Consider the following 20,447-nt stretch of genomic DNA (forward strand, 5'->3'; position numbering starts at 1 on the left):
GTTCTTGTCATAATATGAAGTCTAACAGTTGTCATATAGGGCTGTCAGCTGTGTACCAACATGACTTCTCCACAACACAACTGATGGTCCCAACCCCATTAAGAAGGCAAGAAACTCCACAAATGAACCCTGAACTAAATAACATGAGAACTTAACATGAATGCAATTTAACAGAAGAAAAACAAAAATACAAAATAAACTCAAAACACTGGGTCACAGACCCAGCCCCTAACACTTAATGACAACAAAGCAAGTTCTCAATAATGATTACACATTTTTTGCATTGAAGAGATGATGAAATTGTTAGATTTGGATTGCAACTCAAACCAAGTGTCTTTTGTAACATACTTTATTTACCTCGATAATTGTTTGAAATAACTCAAACAAAAGTAACAGTCTGAGTCATTCTCTGATGAATATGTAGCTGAATGTTTCACAGAAACATTCAGCTACAAACTACAACATTCAACTAAGATGCAAATGTGACCAAAAAAATCATGAAATGGAACATAATTTCACTCGAGGAGTCGAATACAAAACATCCATATACATATTATTATAAGTCTGACTCTCTTACTGCAGAAAACACCGAATGATTTATACTTTTACACAGTATTCATCACAGAAATGTCAGAATTTTAAATAGTCACACATTTTGTATTACATATTTTTATAAAATGAGAACGTTATTTGTTAATTTGGTGGGGTCACGGGCCATAGTTTGATTATCCCTCCTCTTGTACCTGACTATGTTTGCCCAGAAGAGTACATCTATCAAAGGTTATCCAGTCTAAACTTTAACCTAGCTATTGCAATGTGTGGGCGATGTCTGTGCTGTGGGATGGCAAATTCAAACAATCCAGTTTAAGATGAATTATTTTACTGACGTTATTGTGAGATAGTTTAAAAAACTGATAAAAAAAAACAATTTTTTTATCCCCCAGAACAGAACAAAAATATCACCTACTGTCTTTGACCAGTATTCATAGCAGTTCATGTGTCATTTGGCATAATGATGTACAAAGGATCTGGTGGAATTTGAACTCCATGAGATTATCGATGTGAGTCTGATGATGCCTCTGGACAAGTACAACCAGTACAATACAAAATAAATAAACGGTGTTGGTGTGGCTCAAAATAAACAAGCCAATGATTTTCCAATAACTCTGCAACAATACGACAAATGGCTTAAGGTCAGAAAAGCACACAACACGGTTTGTTCAGTTAGCAACATGCTGAGATCATACAGTACCTAACATATTCATTAGACCACCTGCCATAAAAACAGGAAAACACAAATACTTTGTAAATCTCTCAAAAACTTCTTTTCAACCAAAATAATTGTTAATAATCACAACAAAAATTATGTTGCTATTTATTAAAATTCCATTTTCAATAGTCAAATTTGATCTGGCACACTGAACGTGTCTGAGAAGTCACAAATTAATCGAATAATTCTTTTAGTAAATGTATTTTTTATTTAAGTAAATAAATAACAATTTTTTTAAAGCTGCATTTTTTTCTGCTTTTTAAAAAACAGTAAATGTGAAAATTCATGAATAACAAAATAACTATATTTTGGCATTAAAAGTATTACGTTTAAAGAGCTTGCACATAAAAAAATAATTAAAAACTGCCAGTCAGTACTTTTAGTACTTTTACACAGCTATGGCATAAACCTTGCATTGGGTGGGGATCTAATTAATTTGTGAAAACTTATTCGTGCTGTCAGCATTAATCTCGTTAAAATGACGTTAACGGCATGCATGGCGCTAACGCGTTGATGCTGTCCAGGGGGGCGAGCTGCGATAACTCGCTAATGGAGATTTGCCGCGTTAATGCGGTTATGGCGTTAATGTTATTTTAACAAAATTAATACTGACAGCAAATTGAATGAATTCTTCAATAATAAAATGGTTGAAGGAACCAATGCTACCTTACATTTCATTACTGTAATGAAGATATTCTCTGAAGAACCCTTTATGTACTCGTACTGAACTGTTTCCAGCTTTTTGGTGTCGTGCTTTGAGGGTCACTCTCAATGCTGACATTTTACAACTGTCATTTTATGAAAGAGAAAAACTCATGGCCTAGTTTCTGTGTTTTGTTGCTTTTAGAGTAAACTCAGTTGGCTTTTAAGTTCTATAGGAGGGCTTGATGTGGTATTCAGTTTGACCTGTGTGTGGGGTTCATTACAGCAAATGAAGTAGACACAAAATTGAGTATTTAAGGTGGTATTTATGTCAGGGCATGTCTTGCTTTACATACAGGTGTATATAACTGACTGTGAATTATACTTTAGGAAATATTTTTGTTTCATTGCAACATATTTTTAGTTGGTTTAATAATTCAGCTGCTAGCCAACATGACTTTATGTATATCTGAGCAGACAACAAGTTGATCCATATAAATACTGATCACCCATTTCTAGAGAAGCAAAGTGGTTTTATTTAAAGATCTGAAAAACAGTGAAGAGGAAAAAGGAACTCAGATATAATGGAGACATTACAGAAAAACAAAAAGTCAGTAAGTTTCCATGGAGGCATTTTATTTAATCTAAGGAGTTTTCAGGGCTGTTAGTGAGAGCATAACAAAAACCTGGTCCCTTTTTTTAAGCGTCTCCAAGTCCACCAAACTGTTTGACTCCAGCCTGCTGTCCTCCTGCTGTGATGCGACTGAGGGGAATGAGCTTCATGGTGGTCTCTTTCAGGGAGTACCAGCGGTTGTGCCACGTGACCCAAATGATGCCGTTGTCGAAGCCAAATTCACCAGCATCCTTTTCAGTGTACCTGCCACCTGCATAAAGATAATGCAAACAGTTTAGAGCTCACATTAATTAGTACTTTTGTCTCTGTTTATGCTAACTGTGGCTGCTTTTAGCCAGGAGGGTCTTACCCTGGTAGTATTTTCCATTCAAATGTGCAGCATGACATCTGTTCATCCACCACCCAGAGCCGTCCTGCTGAGCACAGTTGCCGTCGTACTTGTCGTTGTCCTTGTCAAAGGTGCTGAACTGCATGCCGTTGTGTGCTGTGTAGAACTTGTCGCTGGGGTCATCTCCAAAGTCAAAACCATCAAATGCATCTCCTGCATCTCCACCGAAGTAGAAACCATAGGTCATCCGGTACATGTCGATCTCTGGCCCCACTCTGAACATGTTATAGTCGGCATACCTGGAGAAATACGGCCACAGAGAATCGTGGATCTAAAGTTAGTTTGTGGTAACAACTGTTGAATCATCTCTTTTCTTCCTCTAAGGTAACCTCGCTACTAGAGCGGTCATGTTTGCCTTGTCCACAAGTCCCTTTCTTACATAATCTGTTATCATGTGTGTGTGTGTGTGTACCTTTTGTTGCCCTCCCAGTCAACAAGCTCTATCCTGAGCACAGTGGGGAAGTTGGTGCTGGTAGTGAGCGCGTGAATCTTCTCGTTACCTAACCAGAACTCTGTGGTGTCATCTGGTGAGAGATAACCGAAGCCCTCCTTGTACTGGACCCAGTTCTTGTGGAAGTCCAGACTGCCATCACGTCTCTGTAGGCAGGAAGGCGTGATCAGAGTCATCAGTTTATTGGGTGGTTTCACCACTTAGTTAACAAAACATGATTTAATGCCTTCATGACTTAATGAAAATTGTAGTGAATATTTAATTTTACATAAATGTAAAGATTAATTAAAATAGATAAAATACACAGGAATCACTAAGTGTAAGATCAATGATACGTACTCTTTGTATTACTGTGAAGCCACGTCCAAAGCTGTCAATCTCACAATAGACCAGGAACTGCTCCGTTGATTTTAATGGCTTCACATAGTAAAGACCGCTGGTGGTGGCGCCCTTGTTTGCAACGTCCTGGCAGTCTGATTAGAAAAACATATTTTTTAAAAATGAGCAGCCTATTATGAAACACAAAAACCGGAATATTTTCTAAGTTGGGTAAATAATTATGTAATCACATCCACTACAAAAGGTCACAGGACATTACATCTAGGATAAATGTTTGCTCTGCTCTGAAGCAGCATATTGATTTTAGCCTGTGACTAAATGCTGAAAGACAACAAATGTTGTTCAGATGAGACAAGATTGAGAAACTTCTTGTGAAACAGAAATAACCTAGAGGTCATATTATTTCTTCTTCTTCTTCTTTTTTTACCTGTTCCTGTGGTGGGTTGGATCTCAACTGTGTCTCTGCAGGGCTCATTGCATTTCTGCTGCAGCTGATTCGAGAGCTGTTTCAAGTCTGCCATTCTTCTCTCATTGGAGGAGATTACGTTCTGAAGTTCACTGGAAAGAGAGGATTACAGTCTATGAGCTGTACCTTGGTTTTATACACAGATAAAAAGCTGAGATGAATCCTAAGTATGAACCTGAACTTATACAAAGATCTAATTTAACGTATAAGGTCAATAGATTTTTAGGGACGTAGTGTGGGTAACAAATGTCTCCTGAGTACACTGAACTGTGGGAATAGGTGGACACTGATGCTGCTATGTATAGAAATTCAGTTTCAAGCTTCCTTTAGAGTTTTGTGTTTTGCATCTTCACATTGAGAACCTGACAGAAGTTCATGTTTATTCAGCAACAACACATTATATTAAAAAAAGAATAATTTATATGTCGTTGATTTAAAAAAATCAATCAACAAACGAGCATTGTAACTAAATGCAGTGGAGTAACTAACTGTTGTAAGAGTATGCATTGAACTTTTGGTAAGGTAACTTACAATATTTGCTGTTCTTGAGCAATTATGGTCTTCTCAAACCGAACAACATCATCCAGGATACTTGTTGACTTTTTGAAATGCACGTCTGAAATGGAAAAAATGAGCCGGTTTGACTGTATTCTCGATTTCGCATCAATATGCTGTTCAACCTGATCGCATTAATGTAAGTGTTAAGATGATTAAACGTCACAAAATAACTGCGTTACCTGGGTCAGAGCTCTTTTGATGTGCCACAGTTGTATCTTTCATGTAAGTAATTGTTTCTTCAGCCCCTCGAGTCAAATTGGCAATTGTTTCCAGTTCCCTTAGCAACTGGTCCAAATCGTGGTCCACCATTTCTGTATATCTTTGCATGTAATCAGCAACTCCACATGTGGTTGGACAGTATTTTCCCTAAACACAGATGGAGCATGTCAACAAAACAAACAAAACTCTTTATGATGGTGTGCTTTTATAATAATAGAATCCATACTGGAAGAAGCTTTGATTTAAAGTTGCGCACTTACAAAGCCATCATTGGGGGTGCATTCTTGTATGTTGTCTCCTCGGATTTGCTGCACAAAAAAAAGGAACAATAAATATAATTTTTATGCTCAATAAAACTACATCAGCAAAACTGCAAGAGTGCTCAGTGACTTACTGCTGACGAGAAGGAGAAAAGTAACAAAAGTCCTCCTGCTGTTGTAAGAAGTGATGGAGCCATGTTGCTTTGGCCGCCAGTTGTGTTTTCGTCTTGTTGGAGAATGAAGAGAAGCTCGACTCTGTTGGTTATTTATCTGAACAAGGTCCTCAGTCCAGACTTTGATAAGGGGTTCATAGGTAAACAATCCCACTCACTTTGTTGTGAAAATCCCATGACTCAAATGTCCAACAGACATCATTGCCAGGAGTTGATGCGGTCTGCAACTGATAGCTGTGGTAAAGGACACTTCTATGAGATTGCCATGTACTGTACGTCTTTGTAAACTCTGATGATGGTAAAGCTGTCAACAAGTTGGAAGAAATCGTGACTCGCACTTTAAGACCTGACAGTATTATTGAATTTGGAAACCAGCGCAATTGAGCTCGCTCTAGCCAAGAGTTCAGATTGTAACATAGTTTATTTACTTTTCTTAAACTTTGCTTGATAAAACACAGACAACAAGCATTCCTTGAAAAAATGCCATAATATGTTCCTGTGAACAAAAACAGGATTAAACACATTGTTTTTATATTTTAGACTGATGAACAATTACAATTATTAACAGCACACATTAATAAATCATTATGATGATTACTGACTTTGGCTTGCTTAATTCAGACTTGCCTGAATGAGACTTTTCTCCCGACAACAGTAATTTTATTTAATGATGACTTTGATTCTCAGTCAGCCGGCTAAAATTATTACTATTCTTTACTATCCTAACAAGGGTCCCCTAACCCTAGCAAAGTAGTTATCTGTGGTTTCTGACATGTGATGATACGGTCATGGTATAAAGCAGGAAATGCCTTCATCATAACTACATCGCGCAGCCTGCTTGTAAAGCCATCACTGAATGCAAACAGCTTTAAAACCTTTCTGTAGTGAATCCACCAGGCTTTATAATGTCGCTAAAATATGTTTACTAGACAAACTGTTTTAGTGTAACAGGGCAGGCTGTGATACTTTGAAACTTTTATTTTGAAAGTTGACTGCACAGGCATGTAAAACCAACCACTAGTGGGAGTGGAATCACAATAGACCCCACAAGACACATACAGGACACCAAACACACCAACAAACTGAAGACTTTAGCAGGATTCAGTCTGATGCAGTGAACTGACTTTTAAACGGTTATTTTTTTGTTGTTGCTGAGCAAGAACAGAAAACTTGGGACACAACAATAACACAATTTTCTGAACTATCTAAATCTTTGAAAATAAGCTACATTAGACAGCACTGAAGTAAGCTTTGCCTTACTGAAGTTTCATGAAAACAAGTTTCTGTTACAAAGTGTCTGTGAACAAAATGCTGTTGGAAAGAATCATAGTGGAATAATCCCTGTGGACTTTGCAGTCTGTATGTATGCAGGGGAACACTAACGATCCTCTTCCTTAATTCTGCAGGAAAAATCTACTTTTCTAGGAAAACAAAGCAGCTAAGTTACAGGCTTAATTTATAAGGAGCACATGTGCTGCTGCGTTATTGTTGACTGAGCTGGAGCTGAACTGAAGCAAATACAGACCAACATGAAAGAGCAAAGAAAAAACCCCAAACTGTGGCGTGTGGTCAAAGAAAACTCAGATATGATTAATGAGTAACTGGAGCACTCTTTGTCAGGGGCTAATTTCAATTTCATGGACAAGTCAATGTAAATAACAACAGCTTTGTTGTAGATGAATGCATTATAAAACATTTTATAAAGTTGCTTTATTTTAGAGGGACATATAGTCCTATTCAGTCCATCTGAAGTAATCTCATCATGAATGCACATGTAATTTTCTAGATGATTCTATGACTTCCGTGTCTTCTGTGTTTCTGAGGGAACTTTTATTGTATTTATCAATAGTACTTAGTTGTTTAATACCCATAAGACAATACATGAACACATATTCAGCTTTACTCCACAGTGTCCACAGGCCCAGAGGGCTTTTGACCTTTATTATGGTGTTGGGAAATAACAGCTAACTGAGTTAGTGAAGCATGAATCCAGTGCATTTGAGCCCCAAGCCTTCTTGCTAACTACTGCATACATAAAAATACACATACTGATACATGCATACATCATGAGGAATTTTATACTAGCCTTTATACTACTCTATCACATGAATTTCACCCTTGGGGTTCCCTGTTGACAAAGCAATCATCAAATTAGCTAATATCCTCTACCCATTTCTCTACAAGTTCATGCTGCCAGCTTATATATGCCATTACACAATGCTCTGGGAACGTGACTGTAATCCCTGCTCATACACGTCAAATGATCAGGTGGGTATTAAATCACTTAAATCAAGTGCTGTGGGGGCATAGAAGCACCTAAACACCTAAAACAAGCAGTTCCAAGGACCAGAGTTTAGAAACAAAACATTATTGTAATGTAACTGCATAATGTTGTAGAAAATGACCTACAACAATGCTGTTTTGGTAAATAAGTTAAATCAAAGTGTGTCTTACTTCTTTAAATACTTTAACATTTAAAAAAATATATATTTCTGTACATGCATATTTTTAATATGTTTATTTCAATTTAAAGAGATAAAGGAGACACTAGTCTTAAAAGCAGCTGGCATTACGTCCAATCCGGATTTGGCTCCCGGAAGGATCTCTTCATCCCTGGGTCAAAGGTCAAACTCTCTTCTGTGCCTCATTTTACTGAATAGTCTTGTGCCATTAAATTAAAAAAGATGAAATGAAATTTTAAGGATCAGTTGGATGGATCATGGATCATACCATGGAGGGTTAAGCTAACCCCCACTAACAGAGAGCGAGACAATACAGTTAATATTAAACTAAACTACAGGTAAAAATGCATGCACTAATGCAATTTTGTGTGTGCCCAGTAAAAGCACCAATTCAGCTCATCACAAGGCTCCAGTTTCATGCTGCTCTGCTTGTTTGAGTCACAGTTACAGGAAACATGCTCTCATGAGGCAGATGAGTTTGAAAGTGCCTCTACTGTCTTTTTATGAATGAACTGACTTTTATTTCTACTGTCAAATTGTTTGCAGACTTCACTGCTATAATTTCAGAGTATGGTGGAAAAATCAAATAAGCAGACACGAGTAAGTAAACAGATCCTTCCAAAGATGCTGTGTAGTTTTAAATAGGTGTAGCTGCTGAAAATTGTTTTTCCGTGGCCATCTCTTCAAGGTGCTGTGAGCAAACACACCTCTTTTTATTACAACAGAACAAACACTAAAGATACATGTGACTTAATATAGCTTAATAATGGTTGATCTGTGGGCCCCATGTTGACATTAAATGATAAACCTTGACTACCTTTGTGTGACCAGGTTTTATTATGTGGAAAAAAACAGGCCCAGGATGGATATAAAGCCTCGCTGACCTGAGAATGAACTGCCAGGCCCATGAACCTAAACAGTGTTGAACTTTTGCTGAACTTTCTAGCGACACCAGATGGAAAGTGCCTCTTTCTTTCTTTAAGTGCCATGAAGACACGAGCACGCTCTCTAAACACCGGGTTCAGGATGTTTAGATGTGTTTTGGGCTGTTGTCGATGCGTTCACACACTCATGCCCGACTGACATTCTTACACTGTCGCACGTTATCAGGATGCAAAGCAACCAAAAAAAGCAAGTTTTTAGTTTTCTTTATAAAGACTGTGCATACTCTGGAAATAGGTCCAAAGAATATTATGCAGAATAAATGCAGTTTTCTTTAAAATGAAAACATTCACATTCCACATCTTAAGAAAATACGTCCTTCTGTCAGTAATCAACTTAAGCACCAAAGCTGAAAAACAAAGTCAGCATAGTTCACAGGTCGTCTGACCAGGAATTAAATTTAAAGAGCCTTGTTTGGATGCTTCAGCGGTCACAACTATAATTCTGGAGCTGTTTGACCGTGGCGTAAATCTCCCCAGGATGGAGGGCAAAGGTTTGCGGTTTGGCCACATTCGGGTTCAACCTGCGGCCGCGCGCGGTTAAGTCGCCTCAGCTGAAGGTGGTGTGATCTGCAGTAACACATGCGGGGACACTGACACTTTGTTGTCCACATATCACAAACTAATGTGTAAAAAGTACATTATCATCATCAGTAATTCTTCTAATATCAGGAAATGTAGCAGATTTGCAGTCAGCGTAATTCACACAGACTTTATTTGGTTCTGCTGGTGTGTTTTTGTGGAAGTAAACTTTTTATGTTAATAATGCAACTACCTGTGTTTGTCTGCTGTATATACGCATTCATGTGTTAATAAGAAATGCATCAGATCAAACCTTTGTGGAATGCATAACAATAACAATCTTCTGTGCACTGTTTGTGGCCCTCGCACTCATTAGACACAAAGTCCTGAATGATAGCTTAACATTACTCATGATTCCCTTAAAACTGGACCAGGTAGCAGTTTTTATGAAACATTACTTCATCTAGAGTATTGTTGTGGGTTACGCATTTACTTGGCAAGCAAAAGGTCGCTGGTTCCAGCTGGAGACACAAATCCCTTTTGGGATTGTGTCAGAAAGAGCCTCTGGTGTAAAACTCTACAAAATCAAAAATTTGGAGTTACCCACTGTGGGGAGCAGCTGAAAGTGGCTTCTTCTTCATTATCATCCATCCACAGGTGAATTCACAGCTGTGCGTGCTACATGTTGCCTGTTGATGTGTTTTCGACATTAGATGTCAGCTACACAGAGAAATAACCTCCAGCTAAGAGCCAAATCTCTGCTTTTATTCATGAGATTGTTGGATGATGCATAGAAAGATAGAGGATATTAACAACCGCATTCTTTAATGTTTTCTACGCTATTGCTAACAACCACTGCTGCCCTGAGAGATTGATATCAGTTTTTCAACTGATTGCAACCCATCGCTTTTTACTTGAGTTTCTAATGAACTCTCATTGTAAATATTGTTTTAGACACTGAATTACAAATCACAGAATCCCTCTATCTTTAGGTCTAGATGCAATACCACTGATAGCAATGACATCATGTCCCTGGTGTTTGATGCGTCTACACATTGTAGGTTTTCCGATGAGCAGATATTGGCATTTTTAGACTTCATCCATCCAATAATACTAATAATAAAAGACAAACGTGTCTTACTAATACTGTTCAGGTCTTCCTAATGTTTCTTTAGGTTACACTGAAATTAAAGTTAATCTTAATTAATCATAATCATAGCTTTAATTAGGACACCTCCAGCACAAATATTGATATGAGACTTTGATCCTCATCTTTGCTTATAATTTATCTGTAACTGAATTTTTATAGTGAGCTTATTGCTTTTTATAGTCATTAATCAAACACACACTTCATTAAACCGGCTTTCTCGCAGACACAGTCAAATACCAGCAACGTTTTATCCCTTTTTGAAAGGATTTTGCAGAATCGAGATCAGCAGACGAATGTGCAACAAACACAAAACGAAACAAGCTGTTGTGTCTCTCAAAGTATTTTCTGGGTTAAAGATGAGCGTGTAAGTGAAGCCTGAAGGATTAAGGTAATCTCATCATATGGTTCCTCTGGGAAAGTGTAGGTCATCCAACATCCAACTTATTTTGGGAGACTGATCCTGGATTGATGATGGAAAAGGACGGCCCAGAAATGACTGTTTGGGCGATAATCAGCTTAATTGTCCAATTTGAAATCACATGTAATAAACAGTTCACATGACAATAATTAGCTTGACAGAAAAAAGCTCCAATGAGAACAAAGTTTTCATTTAACTTTTTTTTAATACTCTTTTATATTATTCTAGTTGTTTTATGTACAAGTATCTAACACCATTGAACTCAGTTGGAGCAAAGTGATGTGATGGTTAGAACCATCTCCTGACAGCAAGACGCCCCTGGCTTTGAAACACTGGCTGGTTGAACCCACATCTGCATGGGTTCTCTCCACGTACTGCAGCTTCCTCCCCCAGTTCAAGTACATGCATATTAGTTTAACTGTTGATTTTAAATTGGCCACATGTATGCGACTGAATGATTTTGTTCATGCAAATGTTCTTTTTCTTAAGCTTGTGCTTTTGAAACTGAATACTGAATATCCAGAAATCCATCAGTTATTAAGTAAATAATAAGGCTTTGCTGACATGATGTAAAATATAGAAAAACATAACTTAAAAAAAGAGATTTTCCTTTGTAGTTATAACTTTGCTTTTGTTTGTCTCCTCCACTTTTAAACATAATAAAGGCTGGAGCACAAGTGGCTATCAGAGCAGTAAAGTGAAGCAGTAAAGTTGTTATGAATAGACTTTATACAGCCTCTGTGAAAGCGGACTTCCCTTAAATTACAGTGTATTCAAAAACTTTTGATGCATATTATGATGAGTTCATCTTCAGATGTTTAATATTTCAAATCTGCAGTCTGAACGCAGATGTACTCTGCCGTTCCTCGTTGAACTAATATTTCACACGAGTTCTTTTTGCGCTCGGTGAGACAGATTAAAGCGGTTTAGCGGAAAACAATTGCGCATCTGTGCACCGCAGAAAACAACTAAAGGCAAGATGCTAAAGAGACGAACTACGAGGAATGCGCACGTGCGCAAGGTCACTCCTGGCCAATCGTGTCCTTGGGATTTTCTGGACGGTCTTTCTCCTCCTCGTGCGAGGAAGGATAAAAAGGCCATTCCACAGACGCACTGTGGTGTACTCCCCCCGCATATGTTCAAGATGCTGCAGCTGCTGACATTCTTGGTGGAGAAGGTCTCCCTTCTCTTCAAGTTCAAACTCTTTGAGTCCAGCTGGTTAGAAAGCCGGCAGCGGGAGCGCGCTGAGCGGCGCGCTCCATCGCCGCCCCTCCGCAGGGGAGACGTGCTAGAGGTTCCCAGATCACTCTTCACTCACTTCGGCATCTATTTAGGCGACAACAAAGTAGCTCACCTGATTCCAGACATCCTCCCCGTGCTCACGAGCAACGACAAGCTCATCAGCTCTGTCATCACAAACGAGAGACTCATCCTCGGCTGCATATACAGGTGTGCCACGGTGCGCGTAGACACGCTGGAGGACTTCGCGTATGGCGCCAACATCCTCGTGAACCATGTTGATAAGATGATGAAGACGCCACCTCTGCCCGACGACACCGTCGCCAAGAGAGCTGAAAAACTCATAGGAGCCTTTCCGTACAGTTTACTGTGGAGTAACTGTGAACACTTCGTGACGTACTGCAGGTACGGAGCAGCAACGAGCCGGCAAACAGAGCAGGTATACATCCCGAATTGCCTGGGGCCATGTCTAAAGTATCCCGAGACTTTTAAGAAATGTTACAATGATAAATAACTTTTTTTTCTTTCTGTTTTCTTCCCTCTGCAGTTCTGTGAGGTCCTGAAATCAATCATCAGGGACCAGCGCACTGTTATTGTTTCCGGGCTGCTTGGAATTATCTCTGTTGTTTACTTTGGTATGGCACCTTTAACTACATTACCCACAATTCTTATTCCCTTCACTCTCTGGATGGCTGGTTAAAGGAGCTCAAGGCAAGAAGCCAATAAAGAAGCCGAGATGAACTTTTACTTGGCACAGAAGACTTGGCAAAACCTCCCTGGAACACTGAACTCCAGCTTCATGCTTCATCACAGTTCTTTGATTTTACTGTCCAACAGTGTTTGATGTATTATGTTGTTACAGCGTCATTAGTTTCTTATTTTACTCACAAAAATGTGGGGACTAAACTGATTTCTTTACTAGAAGAATACAGTGAGTTATTTTTGCTAACACTGAGTCACCACAAAAGTGAGTATAGAGTGGACTAAATCAATAATAATGTTGATGTATATAAATAAAGGTTATGAATATGACAGTTGTTTAATAAACAATGCATTTTTACGTGTTTGCCTCGTGTGAATCTGACCCTTCTTACATCGCCACATGAATGCCAGTGGAAGAAGATAACTGGTCACAGGGTCAGCTGTGGAACAGGCTGCATGAGAAAGCCTCCACAACAATAGTTGACATACAGATAGAGAGCAAGTGATGGATTATCGCAAACCTTTATACTTTTATATCAAGAAAAAGTCAAACTCATCAAAAGACTACATTTGGCTTTAAGGTTATTTGACATGAAATTATAAGAACCTATCTGAGTCAGGGTACATCCTAGACAGGCTGCCAATCTGCTGCTGGACAACCAGCAACCACTCACACCCAGACCTACGATCAATACAGAGCACAGATATCTATCTAATACATTTCTCTTAATATTCAGCAAATCACTGAATAATAATGAGACTGGTTTGAACACTTGCAGGCCGATCTAGTCTGCAACAAAGAAACTAACAAAGGGTGCTTCTTTGGGTGTAATGGCTCAATAACTGTGACCTTTAGATTGGAATTTAACTTGTTGCCCAATTAGCCTTCCTGATGGGGACGCTTGACCTTAATACCCCACAAATAGGCCTGAATTTCAAAATCCAACCACACAGAAAAGGGATTAAAGAAAGCTCCTTTGTTTTCCTGTGAAATTCACACTAAAACACTGAGCAACATTTAATCCTCCTCGGGAGACTCGGCCCTCCCATTTCTGTTATAAATAAAACGGTCAGGTGTCAGCCCGTGTGCTGCACACTGCCATCATGTTTCTCTACCAACTGCTCAGCTTTTTCTTTGTAGTTTCCAAAAAGGAAGAGAAGCCCAAATATGATCTCTCTCTGTACAAGCGCGGCGACTTGCTTGAGGTACCCAGGACATTATTCACACATTTCGGGATTTACCTGGGGGACGATCGTGTGGCTCATCTCATTCCGGACATCCTGCCTGCGATCACCAAAAACAAATCTGCGATTGCAAAGATGGTAACAAATAACCGCCTCATCCTGGGGGCCATCACCAAAGAAGCGAGCGTCAGAGTGGACTCTGTGGCAGATTTTGCTTACGGCTCCGAGATCCTGATCAACCACATGGATAAAGTGTGCGCACAGCCTCCCTTAGATGGAGACGAGGTGGCTCGGAGGGCAGAGAAACTCCTGGGCTCAGTCACCTACAGCCTGCTGTGGTACAACTGTGAACACTACGTCATGTACTGCAGATATGGAATGGCCATCAGCTACCAGACATACCAGGTAAACTCCACCTGAAAGGCCTCCCAGCAGCAAGACTAAAGGATGAAGTTCACTTTTTTCCAAGTCTGACTTCAAACAAGACTAAATAGGTTGTTTGTCACTGCGTTTAAACCTCATGTCCATTCTGGCTGTAGAAATATAAATTTTGAATACCTTGCCGCACACAGAAGAAATGCATTTAAGGAAGTTAGACTGCTACAAAATATTCATTTGATTGAATTTTGCAAAGCATTTTTCTAAAAGAACTATAGATGACAGTAGATTTTGCAATTCACTTTATTTTGAAAGTCCTATTAGAAAGAAATCTCCCGGTATCTATTGCAGACGGGAAATATAATTAAAGCAGCCAGGAGCATATATATAATATCAGACATTTTATATATATTTTTTTACATAGGTGTTATTTTAGATAGGAAAAACATTAATTTAGACTTTTCCTCAAATTGGGTGGATTTTACAGGCTGTCTAAATTCTAACTTTTTATAATTACCTCACTAAACAGTGTGTAAAAAATGGTTTATTATTATATTTAGAGATTTATATTGAAATGAAGACTTGCTTTTTAAAGGTTATGTTTATTTTCTGGGGTGGGGGGTTAAGTTTTCCTGCATTTGTTATTTTGAACTTAACTATTTCCTGAGGCGAGCAGCTCCATCTAGTGCTAATTTGTGTCCACATTGCTATCATCAAGACTTTTCCTTTTCAGAACAGACATCTATTACTTTTCTAAATCTATCTCACACTTTGTCATTTATCACAGCCTAATGTTGACATTTTTCCCCCCAGTTCTGCACTACGATACGGAAGATCGTGTTCAGCAGACTGAGCGCCTTTTTGACTGCACTGTGTGGCATGTGCACTGTGCTGTACGTAGGCTGCGTGACGCCGCTGACGTTTTTACTCGTCCTGCTCGTCTCGTTCACCATCTGGATGGCTGCCTAATGACCTCTGGAGCGACGGACCTGAGAGGAAAGACTCTGGCCCAGTTTTTGCTGTGTTACTGAAAACACTGGGAAACAAGGTTTCTAGGTTGTTGTTTCAACTTCTTATATATGGCTGTTTTAATTTCTTTCTTTTTTCTTGTAGTTTTCTGAACTGTTAAGCAAGCTGTGATATTACTGTAGTTTAGCAGGTTTATTTAGCACAAATGTATTATGACTCAGGTGCAAAACTTTAAAGACTTTGAATAAAGCTCAAAGACATTTAAATTAAATAATGACTGAGATATATGCCAGAGTACAGGGATGAGGTGTGCAGTAAGTGTGATAGATGGGTTCAAGGTGGGGGTGGGATTACATCAGGGATCAGCTCTGAGCCCGTACATGGTTGCAGTGGTGATGGACAGGTTAGCAGATGAGGTCAGGCATGTCTTCAGATGACACTGTGATCTTCATGGGGGAGTGGCTGGAAGAGAGCCTAAAAGGATGGAGGTGTGCTCTGACGAGGAATGAAATTCAGTAGAAGAGAGAATACATGTATCCTAATGAGAGAGAGACAGGTGGATAACTGAAGGTGTAATGAGTAGAAACACTGAAGGCAGACGAGTTTAAATACCTGGGGCCAACCATTAAAAGGGATGGACAGTGCACAGGAGAGGTGAAGACGAGAGTGCAGGCAAGGTGGAGTGGGTGGAGCTGAGTCTCAGGGGTGATTTGTGACTGAAGGACAGCAGCAAGAGGGAAAGAGACGGTTTATAAGACGGTAGTGAGACGTGCTGTGATGTATAATTTGGAGACGGTGGCACTGACAAGAAGACAGGAGGCTGAGGAGGTGGCAAAGTTCAAGATGTTAAGATTTTAATTGGGAGTGAAGATTATATATCAGAGGGACCGCTCAGGTTTCACAGTGAGAGAGGAAAGGTTGAGATGGTTTGGACATGTGATTATGATGGACATTTTTCCCCCAAGCAGCAGGAAAAGAGAAAGGAAAAAGAGGAGGTTCGTGGATGTAGTGAAGCAGGACACGCAGCGGGTTGGTGTGACAGAAAAGGCCGCTAAGGATCGGGTGAGATGGAGCCAGGTGATCTACTGTGGTGACGCCTAAAGGGAGAAAGATGATGAAGAAGAAGACGAATACAATATATGTCAGTGTGATGGTGTATGCAAATTGTATTGTGATAAGACTCACAGAAATGACACAACTTGTTACTTTTTTTTATCTTGTAGAATAAATTACTGTTTGTACCATGTGGACAAAAGTGCAATAAGTTCCTTCTATTGTAATTAGTTTTTGTCATTCTGTTAAACAATTTGAATTTCCAACCCTTCATGTTGCATTACTTTTATGGCTCATAGATCATATCATTACATATTATCTGCTGGCATTTCAATCGTTTATGACAACGCCTTGTCTGGGAAAAATAGGCTGAGACAACAATGCTCAGAATTAAATGTTATTGCTGATTATTGCAGAGACTGTTGTTAATCTTCTCCCGTTTGAACAAAAAAAAGTGATATATGCAGTACAATGTTCTGAAATCATCTTAATAAATTCTCAGCAAATATTCAGTATATTATGATTTTTTTTTTTGACAGATCTGTCTTTGCCTGCAAAGCTTTTAGATATAGGCAGGTCTTTAAAACAGAAATAACAGATTTCAAACTGACCTAAACTGACTAATACATTCATGGGTTCCTTTGCAGAAGTATCAAAACTCAATGTGAAAAAAGGTTTTGTAAAAAGAAGTAAGAGAAACAACTTTTAAAAAAAAAGGAGAATATTATCTGATCGACTCAGAGAAGAGGCCGTTTAATTCCAGGATTTATAGACAGAACTAGTGACATGAAAGCAGACTTTACACTAGACAAGCAGTCAGAACAAATCCAGGAAAACAGATGCTAGAAAGAACAACAGGAAATGTGAAACACTGAGCAGGTACATATGTGTAATGTAAAGCTTATGAGGGGAAATGGAACGATAAAAAAATACATTTATATTCGTGTATGACGTAAACACAAAATGAGACACTTATCAGAATTTCACAGCATCAGATGCAAAGACTCTAAATGTTCAGCCTGGCCAGAGCGCTCTAATAACTATAACTGTGCCCGCCTCTGTGTCAACCTATTAAGTAGATCATGAATTCAGATTAAGATCATGGGCAGTCCCCACTGGTGGGGTGAGGAACCAACACATGTGAGCTACGTCTCTCCTGCCTTTATCATATTAAAATTCACTGTGGTCGCTGTTTTTTTATTGTTAAAGATAAGAATAAATGATAAAAACACTCATATGTGAAGTCAAGTGAACTTTATTCATTTTTTTCACATACAAACACATTCAACAACAATAGTGGAGCAGAGAAAAGCAATACAAGCACACTAACACGTATAAAATGCCATAAAAATGTATGTGGGGCATGAAAAAAACTACACAACCACATATAAAGTCTTCTCGCATAAGTCAAACTAAGTCCAAGATCCAACTCTTGATGTTTCCATCTGGACATCCACAATGTGAACATTTAACGAGTCATTAAATGAGTTTATAGGAGTCATTTAATGAGTCACTCTATAGGTGTAAGTGTATGTCTGACTTTTGTCTGTAACACAGGCAGACCAAGACCAGAGTTAAAGAAGGATAATTGCCTTACCATTACACTTAGGCACTAATCCCGCAGAGAAGCACTACATATTGATTTAAGATAGGTTGATGTAATGGGCTGAACCCCACAGGTTCTAATAAAAGGAGTGCAGGTGCACAGACCCTGCTGAGATGGAAGTGTAACTGGGTTTTGTCGCCTCTAAAATTGACGATTTCCAGGGCTAAGTTGGATTCACTAAGAGAAATCTAATTTTCATTTCTATAATCTCACACAGTGTCAGATGTTTCCCTTATTCGGCTTCTATTAAATACCTTAAGACATATTTCACATGGCAGCTTTAAGAAAAACAGGTCTGTGTCTATGAGAAGAAAGTGGGCTGAATCTATTTTAAGAGCCCAAACGCTAAAGCAGGAGTACCTCTGTGCGTAAACACTCTTATATATTCAAAGACTTTCATTATAATCATTTTTAAAAAATTTAAAATCACACAAACTGATATTATTTGAATGACTTTTTTACAGTTGAGACATTGAGCTGTAGGTGCCTTGAGCGTTATTATTGCTATCACCAGATTTTCCTACCCTAACTGTCAAACGTGGTCCAAACATTAACATTAGTGGCTGCAAATAGCAAATAGTTACTCAACTAAATGTCTGGAATTGTCCTTTTAAAATATTTCCAGGGCACTCAAACATTTCCTAGTTCTGTCACTAAATATATTTTGTATGTTTATGTATACTCTGTACAACTTTTTTCCCATAAAAATCAGAGTCTGCTTCTGCTGGAGGTCTCTTCCTGTTACAGGGGAGTTCATTGTTGCCACTGTCGCTAAATGTTGCTGATTGGGGATTGTTCAGATCCGTGACAATACAAAGTGCCGTGAGGCAACGGTTGTTGTGAATTGGTGCTATATAAATAAAAATAGTGGTAGCTGCCAGTGCCACGCCTCAGCCTCTTAGTGGATGCACACGTGGTATAAATTTTATCATAGCTGACTTCCATGTTCAGTTATTGCATTCTCAAGATATTCAGAAAATGTGACCTTTGACTTTGACCTCGGGCTCAAGGTTCACTGATATTCGAATTTGTCCAAGGTTTTCAGTACATGCACCTATGGTATGAATTTCAAAACCCCGCATCACTTCCTTCTCCAGTTATTCATTCACAATCTTGGGCGTCCACGCCGTCCACCTGCCCGCCTGGCGGGGTGATGACAATAACCCATCAGCCTTTTATAGCTGAGGGCAAAAAAGTGAATTTTGCTTTCTTCTTAAGAACAGAGAACATTTTTAATTATGTAAATCAGAAATCGAAAGATATTAAATGCATGGTGGTGCGGTGGTCAGTGCTGTTCCCTCACAGCAAGAAGGTCCTGAGTTTGACTCCAACCTTGTTTCTGTGTGGAGTTTGCGTGGGTTCTCTCCAGGTACTCCAGCTTCCTCCCACAGTCCACAGACATCCAGTTAATGAGGTTGTGTTAATTGGTGACTCTAAACTGAGGTGTGAGTGTGACTGGTTGTCTGTCTCTCTGTGTTAGTCCTGCATCAGACTGGTGACCTGTCCAGGGTGTACCCTGCCTCTCACCTATGATAACTCCAGCAAACCTGATAAGGATAAGCGGAAGAGAAAGGATGAATGGGTGCAATTTTACAAACAGTGTTTATAAATGTATTTAAACTCTATCAAAATCCTTTTGTAATGACACCAAAGTTTAACATGGTTCTCTTCAGGACACTGACTGTTCCACCACAACATGATTTGGAAAATAACTAATCTATGAACATAATTTCTGTGAGAGAGATTTGTAATTGTGGTATAGGAAGTTACAACTACTTATCAGAAGGTTTATGGTTTGATCCGTGGTTCTTTCAAGCCTCATGTGGTGCACGTAATGTATTACTGGGGTGTGGAATTAGCCTTTGGACAGATAAAAAATGTGTAGAATAAAAGCACTATACAAATGTGTGTGAAATGGTAAAAGTGGTTTGTGGTGCAAAAGTGCTTCAGGTGTTTGATAAGACTGGAAAAGGCTTCAAAGGCTTCGAAATACAGTAGCCAATAAAGTGATAAGTGGGGTGAAGATGGCACGAAATATGCTTTTCTGGAGAATGGATGTGCACTGAAGGACGGAATTGAACAGCAGTGCATCCTGATGCGCTGACGTCTTGAAATTACAGTGACGCACATCGAGACTCCACCAGTGTGAGGCTATAAAACATTTGCTGCACAAACTGCTTGAGTGAGTTTACCTAAACTCTCCGTCTTACAGATTTAAGACCCTAACCCTAACCCTACTGTAAATGAGCCAAAACTGAAATTTTAACCACATAAACTGAACCTTAATGAGGCTGTTGGCTACAGAAAGAACTTTACAGCAAGCAAAAACTACTGTTTAAATACTGGCGTACTGTAATGTCACGGTAATGCTAATGTATCAAGTGTTGGTGATGTTACGGCATCATCATAATAAGGGGTGGGG

At 39.0% G+C, this 20,447-nt stretch overlaps 3 protein-coding genes across 3 annotated transcripts; 2 read left to right on the plus strand and 1 right to left on the minus strand.

Annotated features, from left to right (window-relative positions):
- Window positions 1–2,424: 2,424 nt before the first annotated feature.
- Window positions 2,425–5,522, minus strand: fgg (fibrinogen gamma chain). Its single transcript, XM_019360098.2, has 9 exons — window positions 5,362–5,522; window positions 5,228–5,275; window positions 4,928–5,114; window positions 4,722–4,806; window positions 4,152–4,282; window positions 3,725–3,858; window positions 3,347–3,531; window positions 2,896–3,173; window positions 2,425–2,796 (listed from the first exon to the last, which is right to left on the minus strand). The coding sequence occupies exons 1-9, from the start codon at window positions 5,422–5,424 to the stop codon at window positions 2,612–2,614; spliced, it is 1,296 nt and encodes a 431-aa protein (XP_019215643.1). The 5' UTR covers window positions 5,425–5,522; the 3' UTR covers window positions 2,425–2,611.
- A 5,604-nt stretch (window positions 5,523–11,126) lies between these two features.
- Window positions 11,127–12,939, plus strand: lrata (lecithin retinol acyltransferase a). Its single transcript, XM_003449698.5, has 2 exons — window positions 11,127–12,571; window positions 12,680–12,939. The coding sequence occupies exons 1-2, from the start codon at window positions 11,873–11,875 to the stop codon at window positions 12,830–12,832; spliced, it is 852 nt and encodes a 283-aa protein (XP_003449746.4). The 5' UTR covers window positions 11,127–11,872; the 3' UTR covers window positions 12,833–12,939.
- A 997-nt stretch (window positions 12,940–13,936) lies between these two features.
- Window positions 13,937–16,913, plus strand: si:dkey-30k22.5 (lecithin retinol acyltransferase family protein). The gene is made up of 2 exons (XM_003449732.3): window positions 13,937–14,424; window positions 15,211–16,913. The coding sequence occupies exons 1-2, from the start codon at window positions 13,939–13,941 to the stop codon at window positions 15,364–15,366; spliced, it is 642 nt and encodes a 213-aa protein (XP_003449780.1). The 5' UTR covers window positions 13,937–13,938; the 3' UTR covers window positions 15,367–16,913.
- Window positions 16,914–20,447: the final 3,534 nt, after the last annotated feature.

The sequence above is a fragment of the Oreochromis niloticus genome, linkage group LG6 (genome assembly GCF_001858045.2).
Source record: "Oreochromis niloticus isolate F11D_XX linkage group LG6, O_niloticus_UMD_NMBU, whole genome shotgun sequence".
Lineage (NCBI taxonomy): Eukaryota > Metazoa > Chordata > Actinopteri > Cichliformes > Cichlidae > Oreochromis > Oreochromis niloticus.

Coding starts and splice junctions, on each gene's coding strand:
- lrata (XM_003449698.5), top strand. CDS start 11,873: ATGCTAAAGAGACGAACTACGAGGAATGCGCACGTGCGCAAGGTCACT. Junction 12,572..12,679: donor CGAGCCGGCAAACAGAGCAG/GTATACATCCCG, acceptor TTCCCTCTGCAG/TTCTGTGAGGTCCTGAAATC.
- fgg (XM_019360098.2), bottom strand. CDS start 5,424: ATGGCTCCATCACTTCTTACAACAGCAGGAGGACTTTTGTTACTTTTC. Junction 5,276..5,361: donor TTTTCTCCTTCTCGTCAGCA/GTAAGTCACTGA, acceptor TTTTTTGTGCAG/CAAATCCGAGGAGACAACAT. Junction 4,283..4,721: donor GCTCAAGAACAGCAAATATT/GTAAGTTACCTT, acceptor CTCTCTTTCCAG/TGAACTTCAGAACGTAATCT.
- si:dkey-30k22.5 (XM_003449732.3), top strand. CDS start 13,939: ATGTTTCTCTACCAACTGCTCAGCTTTTTCTTTGTAGTTTCCAAAAAG. Junction 14,425..15,210: donor TCAGCTACCAGACATACCAG/GTAAACTCCACC, acceptor TTTTCCCCCCAG/TTCTGCACTACGATACGGAA.